We start from the raw sequence: 20,341 nt of genomic DNA, 5'->3' as shown, positions 1-20,341 counted from the left end.
AAAAACATGTAAAAAGGTTCTCCTTTTAAAATAACTGTTTTGACAGCAAGATGAAAATGCCATGCAGGTTTAATGAAAGGAGATCTTACCACGATCATCTAGTAGAATATTCTCAGGCTTCAAATCTCTGCAGGTGAATTAAAGCAATATAGTTCGGTTTCAGTATTTCAGTTCTATTCATACATATTATGAAGGATAATAATTAAAGCAACTTAGGTAATGCAATTTTTTGCTTCACTGAAACATTCGTAAAGATATTGTTTAAATAAAAACAGACATCCAGTCTTATATTCTTGGCACAAAAAATGTGTGCATATTCAAGCACATAGGGTCAAACTAGATCACATATTGATCTGACGAGTCATACATTAATGCATGTGCTGCGACTCCCTCTGCAAAGAGCCAGAGAGAGAGAGAGAGAGAGAGAGAGAGAGAAAGACAGAGAGAGGTTAAGCTGAAGCAGATGAAGAGGGAGAATGTTTACATTACTTTGACTGTATGGGGCCCAGCTACCGTGACGACCAGTAGGACGAAACGATAAACAACCAGGAGAGCTCAGCTCTAATGAACGCCTTGCAGAAATGGCAATGGCCATCATGTGCTTACTGCTCATGCTAAAAATACACGCGGAGCACTGTTGGCCACCACCTTTATACAGTGTCTAGTATCACACGGAGCACTGTTGTTCACCATCTTTACAGTGTCTACGTGGTATAACGTGTCGCCACTGGCAGAGGGACAGAGAGGAAGAAGAGAAAGACTCTGAGATGCTGTTCTCTTTTAGGGTGGGCCCAGTATAAGACAGATTACAATGAGGCCAGATCCACACACCGACACAGTCGGATCCCTCACTATAGGTTGTCGGCATGTAAAACTCTTCATCAATCCATCTCTCTCTCACACACACACACACAAACACACACACACACACACACCTGTAGACTATCCGCTCCCTGTGCAGGTCATCCAGGCCGCAGCAGATCTCGGCGGCATAGAAGATGGCGCGCTGCTCATCAAAGCCAGAGTTGCCCATGTTGTAGATGTGGAACTTCAGATCGCCACCGTTCATTATGGTCAAAACTAGACATAGAGCATCCTTGGTTTCATAGGCATACGCTAAATTAACCTGCAAGGGAGACAGACAAAGGATGGAGGTGGGTGGGACAGAGACACAGAACTGTGTTGATAACTTCACAAGGCAACACTGGTTTTTAACTATTTAACCAACTTAAAAAAGACAAGGCCATCACAGAGCACAGCATAGACAATGGAGGGATATTTGCTTAATAGCAGAGTCAAGGGAAATGCACGTATGACAAATACAGGAAGTCCTCTTGGCCGCAAAACACTGCGAAAGCAAGAGGTGGCGTGATACAGGTGTCACTAGATGGGCTATTGTTGCAGAGTTCCTCATCACACTTAATGTGTGTTAAAGTCATAAGATAACTAATGGCTGTTGGTTGTATTTGGTATGAATGGCTTTTCAGAAACAAACAAAGTAGTACATATCCGTGATGGCATAATCAGATGTCAAGAGAGACTGCAACAAACATCAATAAAGAACAAAAAATAAAGAGGGCTACATGATTTAACCAAGTGATCAGATTACATAAGACTTATGCAATATGAATTCAAGGCTACTGATTGGGCAAGAGGATTTATGAGGTCGATCATGGCCCTCTTACACCCTAATAACACTCCCTGCGAGGACAAAGCTGAGAATAACACATACACAAATTCTGCTTCATGACACCTATATAAACACACGTCTCAAATGCTTCTACCCGTGTTGAGCACACACACATGTCTCACATGCACACAATCTCTTTCAGTAACACGCTGACTGACAGTACACAACTGTTACACACACACACACACACACAAGCCCAAAGGGTCAGTGACATTGGGGACGTCAACATTTGTTTAGTTCCAGGACATGCCTGCTGCTGAGAGGACTTCCATATGTTCCTTCACCACTACAACTGCGAGTGGAGACCTCACCGATGATAGCAATCATGGAAAACCAGCTGTGAGAAATGAGGGAAAATTCCTCAGAGTAGAGAGTGCAAGCATGTGTGTGTGTGTGTGTGTGTGTGTGTGTGTGTGTGTGTGTGTGTGTGTTTGCGTCTGTGTGTATGACTGTTTGTGTTGGCGGGGGGTGGGGTGGGGGTGGGGGGGCTGTCACGTCTGGAAAAAACGTGCTAGGTCATTAACGGTGAACACAAGGTCTCTTTCCCACTCTTGCAAAGCGGAAAAAAGTGTCCACTGGAATAGCACACACTCCCCGACTTCACTTAAGAGGGCAACGTGCCTGGGCGACGTCACAGGGCAAGAACATGATCTGCTTAAAAAAGATAAAACGAAAGATGCCGCGAGACTCCACAGGCGATCAAATAAATCAAACTAACTACTGGAGCTCTAAGCGGCTTAGTTCGTGGTTCGGAGTAGTTCTGTCGCACCTGTTAAAACATCACTCTGTTGGGTCGTTTTGGAACAATGTGAGAGGAAAGACTGCTAACGGTGTGGTTCTGCTGTGAAGGGGTTGAAATTTCACTGGGATTCAACATCTTCAATAAACAAACATCTGTCGAGAATAACATAATTGAAAGCCTGAGAAAGACAGACAGACAGACTAATCCTCTCTTCCCTACTTCAGCATTTATCATTTCATATACCTCTCTGTACTGTGTGTACAATCCTTATGTAGACCTAGGGAATTTACTTGAATTAACTAGGATTCTGTGGAACATCAACAACGTCTCTCAGTCCCTCTCTCAGTCTCTCTCTCTTGTTGTTGTTCGGAGACCACTCAAAATGGCTTCTGGCTTATAGCGATCACATGACTCCAGTGGATATTGCATAAGCCTCCCCACAGTCTCACCTGTACTCTGTGCCATACACACTGCATCTATACGTCAGAGCAGGCTAACCTGGAAGGTCTAATACATTAAAAACTGAAACATGAATACTATTCTTTCTGTAGAGCCCCCTAATGCTATGCATTAACAGATATAGGAAAAAAGAGAGAGAGACAAAGAGAGAGAGTGTGTGTGTGTGTGTGTGTGTGTGTGTGTGTGTGAGGGAGGGAGGGAGGGAGAGGGAGAGGGAGAGGGAGAGAATACAGGAGAAGTCATAGGGCACTTGACTCTACTCTCTACCTGTTTGGTCAGCGTTGCTAGGCAACAGGGCCCTTCTAATACGTCGAGTAGCTTATGAGGAGCTATCGTCTATGCCTCTGGCATACACACACACACACACACACACACACACACACACACACACACACACAAACTGCACTAGCACACAAGTACATTACACATTCTGCAAAAGTACGCCCACACACACTACAAAGACCACAGACACACACACACACACACACACACACACACACACACACACACACAATGATCTGAAAAGTACACTGTGAAATGATGGTATGTGTGAAGCTAGGTCCACTTGAATGATGAAGTGAGCATGTTAATGCAGGAGAGCAGTGGCAGATGCAGGTCCACTCATAATCAAACACGTACCACTTGCACACACAGTGGAAGGGTAATTCAGTGTGAGTGGTAGATACAAAAAAAATCAAGCCACAGTTATTAGAACAAGGTCTCAAACTGAACTAAAATCATCACCATCAACAATGAAACTACACAACACTGTGAATGCAAAGAAGGAACTCATACAGGAAAAGAAGAGTGTGAAAAATATGAAAAAAAGAAAGTATCGACAGAGGGCGAAAGACACGGTAAGTCTTAATGAGCACTGTGCGTCTTAAATGATCCCATAGCTGTCTTTGATGGGAAACAGCCAGTGGCCATCCATTCACCTGACCACTGCAAGAAATTGAACAGCGTCCCTGTCCTAACCTGCCTCCATGCTCTAGCCTGCGACGCCATATGGGCAAAAGACTACTGGGCAAAGCCAAGCAGGCCAAAGCACAGCTAGAGAGATGCACAAAATGGACACTCTGCTTTTAAAGGAGTGAAAGAAAAGAAAAATCGAACAAGAAAAAACGAAATGGTTGTGCAGTAAACAACTTTGGGGCATTTTTTTTTTTTTTTTTACTGACATGCAGTATCACAGTTCTGTTAGTCTGGTATCTGTTTGGCCAGCGAAATAGACATCAGATGAACACCATGGAGCAGGGACATGGTCAACACAAACAACAGTACAACACAAAACAGCACACAACACACTTGCACCACACACAGACACAGACACAGAAACAGATTGCATGAATACCATCAACAGGGTAAACAGTATTACACAGCAACACAAGCAAACACACACACCCACTCACACAACCCAGAGAAACCCAACCCACAGAGAAGAGACAGAAATACAGGTTGGAATGAGAGAAGAATAAAAGGGGTAGTACTTACTACAAAACTACTGTTAACTTTTTCTAAAATTCGCTTTTCGTTTAATGCCATGGCTTCACCTTTTCTCTTCTTTACTCGTTTCTTTTCCAGCTTTTTACAGGCGTACATCTTACCAGTGGCTCGCACTTGACAGGCACACACCTACAGATAAACAAGACAGACTGGGGTTGTTACATGATTCATAAAAAGGCATTGCGTTACTCTTTTCACTAGCCTATTTTTCTAAAGTTACAACGTTCTCTTTCTCAATGCAAATTCTTGACTTCATCTGTAACACAACTTCATGAGATAATACAGTGTCTGTGTAAGAAGACAAGCCTATAAACTCTTCAGAATCTGCCCATGTTATGTTGGCTTTAAAACAGGGATTAGAAACGGTTCAAAGAACGAAAACGAAAACCGGTAAAGAACGAAATTTTGTGAGGAACGTAATCGAAAACGGGAACAAAAACAATTTCAGCTGTTCCGGAGTGAAAACAATATTTTCAATTTTAAATAACCGGTTAATAACGTTATTTTTCGTTCCAAATAACCTTTCTTGAAATATTGTGGAAATAAAATTACTGTTAAAATAAATCTTGAAATAAAGTTTTATTCCGGAAGTGATGGGCTTGGCTACCTGCCCGCTAAATGTTACCCAGACCGCCTGGCTGAAGTGAAACTACTGTTGACACTAGCGAGTAGCCTAACAGGTCCATCCAAACTTGCCATGAGTGTGCTGCCTGTGCCCGTTACCAAGGTCAGTGTAGAGCGTGCCTTTTCGTCTCTCAAATATGTCCTGTCTCCTTTGCGCAGCAATCTGAAGGAGAATGTTTTGGAGGACATACTTTTCCTTAAACTGAATAAGCAATTTGGTATGTAAGCTATCTGTTGTTCATTTCAAATAGGCTAGCTCTCGAGTTAATAGGCCTCTAGCTATGGACATGAGTTGTGTTTATTTTGTGCGTAATGGAGAAGGTTTTGTTGGAGATGCTCTCCGAATTTGAATGTAGGCCTAAATGTGACCGGCTGAGTTTGTTGTCACTTTGTTTTGAATAGCCATGGGTTTAAGCTGCTGCATTTTCTTGCTTTCCTTTTTTTGAACGGACTTCAGTTCGAAAGACATGGCCATGTTTGCGTTTAAATGGTCCTGCAGCCTGATTTCATGTTGCTGACTGTCGGAAAGCAGGAACCTGACAAACAGTAAGCACACACAACCCCCCCCCCCCCATGACATTTTTGAAAAGAACGTTATTAACCGTTCTTTTATAAGGTTCTAACCGGTTATTAATATGAAGAGAAGCATAGGAACACTGGAACGGAACAGAAAAATAACGTTTCTGGTCAGAACGAAACGAAATGAAAAATATTTCGTTTTTAATCCCTGCTTTAAAACACCCGGCACACCAAGAGGTCAACAGCCAGCGACATATTGATACATGTGCATTTGTATCAAGTATCACAGTATCAGAGTTGTGGTAATACAACATGAAACCCAGACTCTACTGTATAAACAGTCTACCATCAGAAACAATATTTTTCCAGTGTACATACCTCACCAAATCCACCTTTTCCTAGTACTCTGTAATGTCTGAAGGTATTTTTGGTTACGGGTTGCCTGCGGAGACAATATAGAGTGAAACATTAGAAAGCTAAGCATTGATGGACAGCCTGCTAACACTCACATGAATAATGCAGCACCTCAGTATTGATTAGGAAATTGAGGCAACATGCCATATTTCGGTGCATGAGAGTCTATGTAAATCGTTGCTTTACCACACTCATGACAATAAAAATAAGAATGACCCCTTTAATAGATGTGTTGTCTGATAAAGCAAAGTCAATGTTCAATCTGCTTCAGAGAAAGATTCGTTTTTATTATGTTGAGGTATGGTGCATGGTTAATGAAGTACACAGACTGAAAAACACAACTGAGCAACCAAACAGTTGATAGCTATCAGAAATTTCATTGTGGATCATATGACAAGGAGCTTTATGCTTAAAGGCAGAGCCTGTGATTCGGTTTAGCAGAAAAGCTATCGATATTTGAACTTGACAACCAATCAAATTACACCCCTCCCTTCCTTGGTATAAAAGCAACATGTATGTTGGCTGTGATTATTCATGGCTTGGTCTGAGTCCCTATGCTTGTTTCCCATGTAGCCTGGACCGTGTAGCCTACAAACAGTTATGTGTTTTGAAGCGCAAAGATGAACAGACAGCTAAGGGACTGTGAGGAACAATTAGCTGAATTTGACAAAGTTATGCATGAGGTTAGAAATCGCAGACTGTACCCTTTACAGGTAAAGCCTCATGTATGTGGTGGTTTCTACAGCTAACAATGGCTTCATGACTGTGCAGTTAATAATGCTGAAATCAATCAGGCGGCCCAATTGTGATGCAGTTCCTGGTGAAAAAACATTTAAAGAAGTTAAAACAAAAAGACAACTATACCTCTCCAGCCACTTCCACTGCAGGAATCGAGAGAAATACATGGTCTCCTGGTAGGCGGAGAAGGGTGCTCCACTGAGATATTCACGGACAATTCTAGAAAAGAAGGGGGTGGGGCAATCGGAATTAAACTCAAGAGTTATGAAACTCCAGATAAGAACTGAGAGAAGTTCTGAAAAGTTGGGAAAGAGAAGGTTTTGAGAAGGTACTGCAAAAGTTGAAAGATCAAGAACGAGACTATCATGGAACAGTTCAAACGTCAAAAACAATCAAATCTGCATGCAGAATCAGACTTGGTTCGACTCAGACTCCCTCTCCTTGCCTCCAGTCTTGACTGTCGGCCCTCTCACCCCATCTCAGTGACTGACATTTTCACGAGGCCAAAGTTAACATAGGAACAGGTGGAGTGAGATTACCATTCCTCCCTCCTGTATAATAACCTTTAATATTTCCAGGAAACTTCCAGAATTCACAAAATCGTTCTTCAATTGAAACAGATACATCAAAAACAGACCAGCTTTTCAAAGGGGAAAAAAGGGAAAACAACTTTCAAAGCATACAAAAATAAATAAACAAAAGACATTTGTTTTAGAGTGTGTGTGAGTGTGTGGGTGTGAATGTCAGAATGCCATACCTTGAAATATGTCTATGAGTAATTTCAACAGAGAAGAAAATGCCAGAACATTCCAATGAATTGAAAATCTGAGGAAAGCTTAAAATAAACTTGGAAAGACTTAGATGGTGTGGCTGATCAAGTACACGGGAGATGGACTGACTGATAAATTCTCTCTTTCTTTCTGCATTATTGCATTCCTACTTTTCTTCAGTTAATTCGAGTGGGAAGAAAGAGGAACTGCATACAGACTGGGGCGCTTTCGCTCCACCTAACTTGGCGGGGTCAGCTTAGATCAGGCTGAGTGGCCTTTTATTTCTGTGGTTAATCTGAAGCCAAGGCATCCAGAATGAAGTGAGGAGGGAAAGAGCTCTGGCTGGGACTGCACTGAGATCCCTCAGCTAGGGGAGAGGTGATAATAATGATTGTAATGATAATAATAATAATAATAATAATAATAATAATACAAAATTTGGACAGCACTTTTATAGACAGGGAGTGCAACTCAAAGTGCTTTATATCAGCAGACACAACGTATACAAAATAGTGATGGGTAAACCACGCAATCATAGACAATAGACACTCAATCCAAGAGGCATAAAACAAAGATCATTTAAATCAAAGGAGTAAACCATTTCAAATCATACCAGTAAAAGAAGAAAACAATAAAAAAATTAAAAGGTAAGTAAAATAATGGAAAAACTAAACATAATTACAAGAATGGAATAAATAAATAATAAAAATAATGTTGCTAATTAAAAGCCATGTTTAAAAGGAAGGTTTTTAGTGTTTTCCACTAAGCCTACCTCTCTTATTGTTGTTGGTCCAGTATTCTACAGTTTAGGTGCGTAGTGGACAAAGGCTGCTTATGTAGGATTAAACACCTGGATCAGGGTTTACGACTACATCCAAACCTGTTACTTCCATTTTATTCTGAGGACCCAGATTTCTTCGCCTTTTGGCTCATTGACCAACTAAGAGTATTTCTATTTTCTCCTTATTCTTCATTTATTATTGTTATTATTATTATTATTATTATTATTATGATAAATAAATATATACATATTTGTATTTATTTATTTATTTATAATAATAATAATAATAATAATAACAGTGTATATAATATATATGTATATTGCTCAGCCATTGAATGAGTGCAGACAGGTAGTCAGGGAGCATCATTTATGTATTATTATTATATAATTAGGCTTGACAGAAATATATAGTTGGGTTTCTTGAGCATAGCTATGAAAGTAAAAGTTCAAATGTATGTTTGAAACCACCTAAGGGCGCATTCAGAAAGTCCAACCCAGAGATATAAAACACTACACCCAACATCTCTCCATGTGACACAAGTACATGCATGTACTCTCTCTCGCTCTCTCTCTCTCTCTCTCTCTCCCTCTCCCTCTCCCTCTCCCTCTCCCTCTCTCACAGCAGGACCCCATGAGTGTTTTCAGGAAAGGTTAAACCGTTCCACCCCTTTCCAACCTCCCTAAATATGCCTCTTGCTCCCAGTGCTAAGAACCTGGCAGGTATTGCTTCCTCAGGAATGAACATGCTTTTCTAATCAGCCCTCCCTCATACCACACTCGTTCTCTTTCTCAGTGTGTGTGTGTGTGTGTGTGTGTGTGTGTGTGTGTGTGTGTGTGTGTGTAACAGCCAGCGCTGTTCAAACGTGCCCGTAAAGGTCAAGGTCACCGTGGCAGACTTCAGATGTGGCTGTCAGCCTTATGATGTGTGTGAGGTCACAGGTCAACAGCTAGATTACAGTCCCGCCTGAACCGGGTGTCGCTTCAAGCGCACTTGCCATGTGACCCAGAGTTCACCTCTGCTCCCGGGCACCGTGTTCCTGGGATGCTGGAGGCGTGCGCAAAAGGCCGGCGCAGTGCGGGAACCGCCCGTGTAGTTTTACAACGGGGTGGAAACGCCGAAGAGCGCCAGCTGCCAGGGGTTACATCAGGGACTCCGTGAAGCTTCACCACGCAAAGGGACCAAACGCCCCACTCGGATCCACACAGAGAGGGGAGCGAGAGGAGGGAGGGAGGGAGAGGAGGGAGGGAGAATAAAAAAAGAACATGACAACAGAGACGGGGACATAGGAGGAGAGTGTGAGTCACAAAGTGGGGAAGACTGAAGGATTGCACACAAAATGGACAGAGGTAAGAAAAAGGCACAGGGGGAGAGCGAGAAAGAAAGAAAGAAAGAACGAAAGAGGGAGAGAGGGAGAGAAAGGGAAAGAGAGAGAGAAAAGAAAAACACTAGGAGGGAGAAAGGGAGCAAAAAGCAAAGGAATGGAGAAGGATGAAGCAGGGGCTCCTGCTGTGTGGCCAGGGGTCAATGTCTGGCAGTGTCTGGAGGAGCTTATGTAAGCACAGCTCAGGTCCTCTCAGCGGCCCAGCACTGAAACATAAATAAATACCACCACAATATGTCTTTTGTTCAAGACACTGGAAAGAAAGAGAGCGAGAGAGCGAGGTGGATAGAGACTGAGAGAGAAAGCAAGACAGAACAACCAAAGAAAGAAAGAAAGAAAGAAAGAAAGGAGAGAGCCATTAGTAACCCCATCCAGCCCTCATCCCTTGCTTTCAAGTTCTGCTTCCTCTCCTTCCTCCTCTGATTTGATTTCAGAAGCAGTTATCATATCAATGGACACTGCCCTGCTCAATGACTTCAGCCTTTACTTCCCTTTAAGCTGCATTTGCTTAATGCATACCTCTGTCGCAACTTTCCATAACTGCCATATTATACCCAACTGTTGACTCCATAATGGAGGAGCATCTCAGGACACTTACCAGCAAGTAATCTTTCAACATAGGTGTGCAACACAGCAAGAGAGAGTCAATGTTCAAAGCCTGCTCCTGGAGAGGTGTACAAAAATAATTTTACTTATTAATTAACTAAATAACTAACAGCATTGTATGCCCATTCTGTGCTGGAACACAGAGGTAAAGCTCCACATGCACGGATAAAGCCGAGTGTGCAACTATGTGTGCATTAGAGTAGAGGATGCATGTGTTTATAGTAACCATGTGGTTCTGCATGTGGTTTTATGTGTGTGTGTGTGCTGGTGTGTGGCATTGTGGGGATGTGGTGTGGTCTCTGTACTCTCGCCTTGCTGGGTGGTGCCTGACTTCACTTCCTCCCAAGAGTGCGTCACCACTGTCCCTGCGCTCCTGAAGCCGTGGTGTCCTTTTGACCGCAACAAGGCGTTAAAATACAAGCTTATCTTCTTTTTTTTCTTTCTCTCTTTCTCCTTTCTGTCTATTTCTTCCTCACTTCCCTTCTTTAAAGTCAGCTTCTGTAACCGTAATCCCAGCAGGCCCAGCTGCTTCTGACAAAGTAGCATTGAACCTGAGTTTCTCTGAAGGCTCAGAAAGAAACATGCAAGTGTACGGTTTTACTGTTGGGAACTGAAATGGGTAAACACAACCCATGTCTAACCCCAACAGAGCAGTGATCACCCCCACAAGAAAGACGCAGAAAAGGAGAAAACATGCTCAATATATATCCAAAAATACTACCACAAATCCTGCACACAGCTAGAGTTTGTTCAGGTTGTTATATGCAAGCCATTTCATCTCCCAAACCCTGGGACACCAAAAAAAGACAAAAGGAAACAAAAGGGGTGGGAATGACACGAGGTCTGTCAAACCACACTACATCGCCACCGGTACTCATTCTCGGGCAGTCACATGGACACCAGAGACACAGCCGACTCCAACACCTCCAACCAGCTGTGCGGTGGCAGACCAGTCAATGGCATTCATGAAGATTTTTTTTTTTTTTTACGCCACCTCAGTGTCTGACTTCCACCATTACAGGCGTCATTACACTGTGATTTTACTGGAAGGGCATGGGGGAGGGTGAATGGGGGACATTGTCCTTGCTCATCAGACGGATGATTTGAGTGGGGAGGGAGAGAGAGAGCGAGAGAGTGTGTGTGAGTCTCTTGCCACACATCTGCATTCAGACACCTGCAGGTTTCTCAGTGTGTATTTGTGTATGTGCGCGTGTTTGTGTGTGCCTGTCTGCATGAGCATTTGTGTGTGCGTGTTTGAATGTTTGTGTGTGTGTTTGAATGTTTGTGTGTGTGTGTGTGTGTGTGTGTGTGTGTGTGTGTGTGTTTGAATGTTTGTGTGTGTGTGTGTGTGTATGTGCGTGTGTTTGTGTGCGTTTGTCTGCATGTGCATTTGTGTGTGCGTGTTTGAATGTTTGTGTGTGTGTGTTTGAATGTTTGTGTGTGTGTGTGTGTGTTTGAATGTGTGTGTGTGTGTGTGTGTGTGTGTGTGTGTGTGTGTGTGTGTGTGTGTGTGTGTGTGTGTGTGTGTGTGTGTGTGTGTGTGTGTGTGTGTGTTGTGTGTGAAGAGGATTTAGAGAGAGAGAGAGAAGGATGAGAAACACAGAGAGGCCCTGTTCCTCGTCCCCTGGGCACATCCTCGGATGCCAGGCATCCGGATGCCTGTCCCGCGGTCCCAGTTCCTCCTCTCAAAGGCTTCAGAGAGGGACTTCCAGCAGCCATGCCAACAGCACTCATGACCATCCTCCTCGCATGACTCAGCCAAACCCACCAGCACACAGACAGCACTAGGGTGTCCATCCTCACGTAACTATGAAAACACTACCTTTCAATGGGACATCGCAATCTATTTCATCGACAGTACACAAAGCAATGGGATATATATCAGAAATCCTTCAGGGATGTACGTGTTGGAGTGGTGTGTGGTTGTTTCCATTTCAACCCACATCATCAGGTTGTTTCAGTCTTTGAATGTTTTGTATGCTAGACGTTAGTTGGAGGGAATGTACAGTCCTAGCAAGACATTGACTGAGAGAAGCATACAATGGCAAACTGAAGGGATTCTTACCATAAACATGAGGCACTAGGTCAAGGCTAGTACAAGACAGTACAACTTAGTTTTACGGAGTTCAAATCAAATATAATATGGCACAATTTACCATTTATTCTGAATATGAGCACAGCATCAAAAGGGCATGACATTTACCAACTGTAAGAGAGCTTCCCATCATCATGGAGACATGGCAACAAATTATCCTTTAATGAGGTATTCATTCTGTTGGGACTGATGATCACCATAAAAGGATAGCATTATCAATATTACCCATACTACTCGCTTGACCACAGAACCACTGGACCGCAGACACACTGTACTGTACTGTGGACAGTGCTGCCCAAGGTGACAGTCAGTCACATGACTACTTCTCCATTCAAGTGGCTGACCTGACGTGTGAGGGTCTCCATGGCGACAGGTCAGGTGACTCACCTATGGCATTCCTCAAAGAGCTCCTTGCAGGGTCTGTCATCCAGCCGCTCTCTGCACGCCACCACCACGTCCTGAGGTATTTCTGGAAGATGGGCTGCCGACTACACAGGGGAGAGAGGGCAAAGGTTGGCAACCATTTTGATTCACTGACCTGACCCTCAAATATGACAAAAAAAAGAAAGGAAGCCAAGAGATTGCAGCTTCTTTGCACTGCAATGTTTCTCTGGCACACCGTGCTCACCTCTGCGGTCACCTTCTATTAAGGAAACAATGTGACTGATGAATTGTAGCGTAAGCCCTCTTTCTTTCATGTCTTGCGCTCGCCAAAATATGACCACAAGGGCTGCATTAGTGAGTGAAGGCCACAGATAGTGCCTCAGACTTCTCAGTAAACAGTGTTATGCTTGGGTGAACGTCTTTAGACCAAGATGTTAGTCTTACATACCAGGTCTGTTGATGTACGCTCATGATATATTATGCTTTGCATTAGGTCATTCTTGATGAAACCAGTTTGGGTTGCATGGGTGTGTGCAAGTATGATTTATTTCTGTGCTCGTACATGTGTGCGTGTGTGTGTGTGTGTGTGTGTGTGTGTGTGTGTGTGTGTGTGTGTGTGTGTGCCTGTCAGTGACAGGCTGTGATCCTTACCCCATTATTAAAGTATGTGTCTAAAACCTTCAAGCCAAAGTCTCTCCTCTTCTCGTCCGGGGCAAGCTGATACAGCGCCTGCAGAGGAGGAGGCAGCAAAGCTATTAGCATCACACTAAAAATACAAATGCCGCTATTGTCTCTTTCTCCTCTTGTCTACTCATCTCTCTTCCATGTCCATTGGTTTAAAGTCTCAAATTGTTTTGCCTGATATTCCTTTTATTTTCCACTCTCTCTCTCTCTCTCTTTCTCTCTTTCTCTTGGCACAGTGCGTTACTAAAGGTTCGAGGAGGTTGTTTGATTAGGTCCAACTATGTAGGTCAGTGGCCTTTAGGTTGATGAATAATGGGTAGAGAAAATGAGAGATGTACCAAGGGACTGAGAGAGTGTGGGCGATAAAGAGATGAAGCCACCATGACCAGGACACAATCTCAAATGAAAACAAAACGGAACAACCAGACCAAATAAGAGAAACCAAACAGAAGAGAAAGCCAATTTGACAATACAAAAGTCATGCTGTTCCATCCCCACCCAGAAGTGGACACAAGAAAACAGAGTTCACTGTTCACTCCTTAACATATATATAAAAAAAAACACAAGTCTCTGTTTCTTAGACCCACTGCATCTCAGGGAGGAGCAGTAGGCCTAAAGCTTATTAGTCAAGCTCCTTAATCCTTGATTTGATCTCATCAACTGCAAGGTGAAATATGCTCAACCTCTTTGTTTTGCATATTGAACCCCCGAGCTTCCCAACAAATCTGGCTGTCCGGTTGAGTATGTGCCACTTCGTTTCAACAGACGTTGTGGATGTTGGCAAAGCTGTCCACTGAGGGAGGCTACAGTGATATTTGAGAGTCTAAACATCAACAGGCTGCTCTCATCACGTCATGTGGAGTCCGCTGCATGAAAACATATAGTTTCCGCTCTCAACGTACCTCAAAGTATGGATCTACACACGCATCTCTGTGTCTGTCTTTTTGACTGTCAGTGTTTATGAATATTTTCGAGAGAAGAGGGGAGGGGGTGTGGGAGATAGAGAGAGAGAGAGAGAGAGAGCGCAATGGGGAGACAGAGTGAGCGAGCGAGAGAAAGAAAGACCGTCTTGAGTATGTGTGTTTCATTAAACAAGCTCTCCTCTTTCTCAGACGATTTTATTTTCCTAGTGTGGACACCTCCAGGGGCCTCGGACCGTGACGTGGGTTTGACATAATGGAGAGCGTTTGGCCCGGGAGGGGGCTGTCCCCCTGGACAGGGCGTGAGTGAGTATGTGTGGGTATGTATGTGTGTGTGTGTGTGTGTGTGTGTGTGTGTGTGTGTGTGTGTGTGTGTGTGTGTGTGTGTGTGTGTGTGTGTGTGTGTGAGAGAGAGAGAGAGAGAGAGCACACATGTGAAGGAGAATGAGGGAGGGGGGGTTCTCTGGCAGGCTTCTGGGCCAGGGTCCAGACGCAAATCCATTTTCCTCCAGGGAACCAGTACAGGAAACGGACCCAGCAAGGGCCAGAACAGAGAGGGGAGGAGGAGGAGGAGGAGGAGGAGGAGGAGGAGAAGGAGAAGAAGAAGAAGAAGAAGAAGAAGAACAAGAAGAAGAAGGAGGAGGAGGAGAAGAAGGAGGATGAAGGAGGAGAAGAAGAAAACGAAGAAGAAGAAGAAGAAGAAGAAGAAGACGAAATAACAGTATCAAAGGAAGAGTGAGAGTGTGAGACAGAATAGGCATCATTGGAAGACTGACCAGAATGCACAAAACATACTATAAACAAGAGAAAATTCAGACAAAACACTCAAGAAGGGAGGGGGAGAGAGAGAGAGAGAGAGAGAGAGAGAGAGAGATGAAGCTCACCACAGTGTCTAGGAACTCAATGCAGCGCTTTAGCTCGAGTCTGGTGTCGCAGTACTGGCGGAACAGCAGTCTTCCTATCGGCTGCTTCTCAACCAAGCTACTGTAATCCCTTTCTGGAGGGAGACAAACAGAGAGAGAGAAAAAAAGAACATCAGTACAATTCCTTACTATATCAGGACGTTCAACAATGATTTGTTTAATAGGGACTGCTAGCCATACCTACAACATTTATTAAGACTGGGTTTCAGAAGTGGTAAGACACAAACAATTATTTTGAATGCCTTTGAACTTAAAGGCTGAGAGAGAGTCAGTGTATGTGCCTGTGAGCTTATACATATACACATCAGTTCCCCAGGTTCTCTGTGTGTGTGTGTGTGTGTGTGTGTGTGTGTGTGTGTGTGTGTGTGTGTGTGTGTGTGTGTGTGTGTTAAAACTGATACATATGGGAACGATGCATGGGAACCTCTACCGTGAAGTCAAACGTTTACTCCTTGTGTCAGCATATTTTTCTTGCTTTGTTTTTGAAGTGCCAGATCCTCACACTGCTAATGCAAGAAAAACACGGGGTGGGGGGTGGGGGGGGGACACACGCTGAAGCCCTGCTCTGATTACGCCACAGATATCAGAGAGCCGCATATTTGGACTGGGACCTCGAAACCTTCTGCTCTACCACACCGCCCTGGGGTGTGAGAGCCGCCCCTAGAGTTTGTGTGCATGTATATGAGAGCTTAGCAGTGAGCTGAGTGTGTGTGTGTGTGTGTGTGTGTGTGTGTGTGTGTGTGTGTGTGTGTGTGTGTGTGTGTCTGTGTGTGTGTGGCCCAAGATGTTATCAGCTGGTGATGGAGCACATCCTGGGTCTCCTGTCTCTTATGAGGGAAATGGGATTCAAATGGTTTACATTCGGACCGGCAGACAATGTCATTAGGGGGTGCCGGCTTCCCTCCAGCTGTCCGCTGGTCTGCAACTATAGCTCTGGCAAGCGGAGGAGGCGGAGGAAACCAAGCTGGCTCTGTAGCCGGTCCTCCGCAGAAACAGACACCGCTCACCGCTGCCCAGCGCAACACTACACTTACTTCAGACAGGAAACCGACTGCAATATCATGTGCATGAAATACCCACGAGTGCGACGCATGCAAAACTTTGATACTTCTCTGAGGACGTTTTTAGCGGGATGGCTAAGTGATATGATCTGACTGATGATTAAACAAGCCTCTTTGAAGGAGGCGATCCGTAACGCTGGTTCTGACACACACTCCGCAACCGTGTTACACACAGTAAATCACCAAACTGGCCACCCCCTTCTACCAGTGAAGAGCAAAGGAATGTGCTCACTGGACACCTCCCTGTATGCTACAATGCAACAAAATGGATGCAACAGAGGACACACTGATAATGCATTCCATTCGGAATTATACTGGGTACACTTTAAACTTCACTCGTGGCATTAACCTCTGACCTGGGTGGTAACCATGCAACGATTGCCATAGTTTTGTTTACCCTTACAGGGCTGACATCTTCTTGAACGTCATCTAACTCGTATACCAGCTGGAGGTCACCAAGTGGTATCCCTATGCCTGAACTGTGGAATTCGGGTTGGGACAGGCGGCACTGTGGCACTGTGGACAGGCGGGGTACGGCTTATGGTATGGTCAGCAAAATTTCAGCTGCAAAACTGACGCCGAGCTTTAAGGACCAGTGAGAGGCAAACACTGTGCCGGCGTTCAATACCCAGGAGCCTCGTCCAGGTACGTGGTCTTGTTTAAATGTAATAAAAACAAGACAAATATTTACATAAAACACATTTACATAAAAAAACTTTGGAATTATAGGCCAACAGTCAGTGCAGAGAGGAAAGGAGATGAGAGAAGACAACAGTATTCAGGGTCATTGACTTCAAGTCGGCTCCACTGTCCCAGCGCCTTAATCATCCTAATTTGATTCTTAAGTATGGCATTCCATCATCATCCTCTGCTTGGGAAGACTTAAGTCAGTCAGTCTCCCACTCCTCGCCGGGAACAACAGGGCGGAAAGCTCAGAGTACAAAGTGTGTGTGTGTGTGTGTGTGTGTGTGTGTAAAAGATAGGAGGAGGAGAGTGAGAGAGAGAGAGAGAGTGTGAGAGTGAGAGGAGACGGGGTCAAAACTGCAGAGAAAATATGAAGAGAGAAAAGAAAGATGTGACAATTAAAAGAGGGAGATGTGATGGTAAGTATGAAGGAGGTTGGCATAGTAAAGACAGAACAAGGGCACTGCTCTCTATTTAAGAGTGATTCGAGACAGACAGATAGAGAGAGAGATGAAATACAAGGAGAAATCAATCATCTTTCCAGAGATTTATGAGAAACAAGAGAGTTCTCTCTTGTCCTCCCTCCCTTCCCACACACGACACACACACACACACACACACATATATATACTGTATATGCACACTCAATCCGCACAGGACATAATGAATGCTAGACAGAGTCACGAGAAAAGTTGAACTCTCCTGAGGCACCACACAGAGATCCGATGGATCCACATATCTGACCCAGATCTGTGTAGACTCTTCACTTGTTTCTCTGCTTGTAAATGATCACCAAGAGGCTGGTTAGAGACAAGGAGATCATTTGCTCAGTTTTCATTCCGGAACTTTCATTTACTTTACTTCATCCGTATTCACCCCAAAGATATTACACATGTAGTGGAATAGATTTTAGTCCACCAAAATCTACTATCGTGAGCTGCACCATTGTCCAGAAGGACGGCATTAACGGAGCTGTCCACATGTGCACCTTGACTGCTCAGGGACACAGCTTGCTCAACCAATGAAGAAGTTGCAAGGACCATGGTAAAGTTAGTTTTATATTCAAAATTTCACCCTTGCGCCGATTGATGTATTTATACCAAACCAACCATGATATATTCATGCAAGCACTGTTCATAGGTCACATGACCTTTTGATCATTTAAAAAATCTTGTATTACTTTTTTGGCAAGTCAAACAATTCAAATCCATCTGGCTTCCTCACTTTTTGAGCTTTTGATGTCATACTAACTGTGATGCATACTGTCCAATATTCCTGATATGCCATAAGGCTTCTTTTTGCAAAACACTAAAGACTGTTGGTGTTTTTTTCAGTAGTTGCAACTCTGTGAATTCGTCCACCACAAGAATGTATCACATTTATGCCAAATTGCGAAAAGAAGCCTTGTGACATATGATGAATGTCTGTCTCTGTGTGCATCACAGGTGTTTTAACCTCCAAAAGATCAAAAGGTCAGGTGGCCAAATAGATTTACTTGATTATTTGTTTAAAAAAAAAAATCCTATATAAAATAATGTCGAAGGTGTTTTACAAAAAGTAGCCTTGTGACACCATACGCCAGCCATAAGTCAATCAGTGCAAGGTTGAAACAAATGTTTTCAATATGTCGACTTTAGAATATTGAATATAGAACTAACTTTACCGCGGTGTCCATCATCTCCTTCTACAAAGGCATGTTTCTTGCTCGTCTTCCCTCTCCCCGTCATCTTTTTATTTTAAGTTTATTTCACGCTGTGAAAACGTGCTTTGAAAATGCTGTTGTGTCAAGGTTCAAGTCCCACTTCAGTTGTGAACAGTTAAATGTAGCATATTAACGAACGCCTCCCATTGCCACTTCAAAAATGTATTTTTAAAATGAGCGAACAGCCACTGTGCTGCAAAACTGCACCGAACCATACGTAGTGAGGTTTACAGTTGTGTACACACAAAAAGGGTATCTTTACCACTAGCCCTACTGTATGTCTCTAGTACTGCAGTAACCATTGGAATAAGAGCATATACAGTATTCATTACTGACACAGTCATGGATTGTGTGGTACATTTTAGAGTTTCTACTCTCAAAAGCAGTTTCCAACACTCTGGCTGATAACCTCTGCGTTTCCTCTGCATGTTAAACCTCTGCATGTTAAACCCATGTCGAAATCAGACAACGGCGAAGCGCCAGACTCACTCGCCAACGCCCGTGCCATTAAACCCTGACAAAGTGTATCACAGGGTGATGACAAAAGAAGAATCGGTGATTCATGCTTCCTCTAGTGGTTCAATGAGGAGGCTCTCCGAAACGCACCCTGTTCGTGCCTCCTGCCATCCGGCGGCCTGCTTTACGATAATGTGCAGTGGAGGGACATGCACATCCGCGCTGCCTGACAGGCGCATCAATAAGGCTGGGCCCGTCCACACAGGCACACAGGAGACTGCTGGTCTGCCACAGAAGTAATGCAATTAGCCCCTTCCTCCAGGAAGGCACCACTGCACCACCCCCAACCCACCACCTCCAGCAAATGCACTTAAGACGAGTGCACGGGTGGCTGGATGGCAGATGGAGGTTCCGTGTGTGTGTGTGTGTGTGTTTGTGTTTGGGGGGGGGGGGGGCTTTTGAGGGATTTCCTTGTTTGCTGTTGCTCTTGTTGTTTTGTATTGGCAACAGGGACACAGACCACACCTACCCCCTTCCCCATATGCATCAAAGTTTTTGTTAGGGAAGGTAGGTGGAAAGACTGATGTTTTGAGCAGAGGCAAATTTGGACCTGACTGCAAAACAACATCTGTGTCATTGTATAGCAAAGTGCCCTACAGCTGTGTGGACACACACACACACACACACACACAGTCATATTCTTGTCACACAACCAAACAGCATGACAGATGTGTAATCAGTCATGTGTTTGACAATAATACGTGAGCATATAAAGTGTGTGCGCATATACACCAGTGTACACACCTTTCATATCAGGTGTGTATCGAGACACGCAGACATCACCCCCCCCCCTCCTCCCCCCAACACATACACTCAAATATGGGTGGGGCATCTGACAAAGACAGCAAGATAAGGCCTCATCTGCATCATAAAGACTTTGAATACTGGGTGACATGAGGGCCATCTCTCTAAATTAATTCCAACACACAGAGACACACACAGACAAATGAGCCCACGTAGGGAGCAGAGAGCAGAGCCAACGAGACAATGGCAGAGCAGGGCACGGAGGCTGGTTTCCTCCCTGCTGTGAAGCTGCAGGGGTGGGGTCCACACTTGGTAGGGTGAGGCACTCACAGGAAGGAACTGCATGCACTTCCTCCCTGACGCACAAGTCACACACACACACACACACACACACACA

General features: G+C 44.1%; 1 protein-coding gene across 2 annotated transcripts in view; it reads right to left on the bottom strand.

Annotated features, from left to right (window-relative positions):
• grk4 (G protein-coupled receptor kinase 4) overlaps nucleotides 1-20,341 on the bottom strand; it is a 50,168-nt gene that overhangs the window by 10,022 nt on the left and 19,805 nt on the right. For both annotated transcript variants that reach the window (XM_080837381.1, XM_080837382.1), the window contains exons 3-10: nucleotides 15,199-15,311; nucleotides 13,362-13,439; nucleotides 12,714-12,814; nucleotides 6,819-6,911; nucleotides 5,919-5,982; nucleotides 4,386-4,526; nucleotides 936-1,126; nucleotides 90-127 (exon numbers count right to left, since the gene is read on the bottom strand). In XM_080837381.1, coding sequence (XP_080693507.1) covers nucleotides 90-127; nucleotides 936-1,126; nucleotides 4,386-4,526; nucleotides 5,919-5,982; nucleotides 6,819-6,911; nucleotides 12,714-12,814; nucleotides 13,362-13,439; nucleotides 15,199-15,311 — 819 coding nt within the window. The remainder of the gene's footprint in view (nucleotides 1-89; nucleotides 128-935; nucleotides 1,127-4,385; nucleotides 4,527-5,918; nucleotides 5,983-6,818; nucleotides 6,912-12,713; nucleotides 12,815-13,361; nucleotides 13,440-15,198; nucleotides 15,312-20,341) is intronic.

This window comes from Sprattus sprattus (assembly GCF_963457725.1).
Source record: "Sprattus sprattus genome assembly, chromosome: 4".
NCBI classification, from domain to species: Eukaryota; Metazoa; Chordata; class Actinopteri; order Clupeiformes; family Clupeidae; genus Sprattus; species Sprattus sprattus.
The sequence above is the reverse complement of the archived record's forward strand: the minus strand, read 5'-3'. Positions and strand labels throughout refer to the sequence as shown.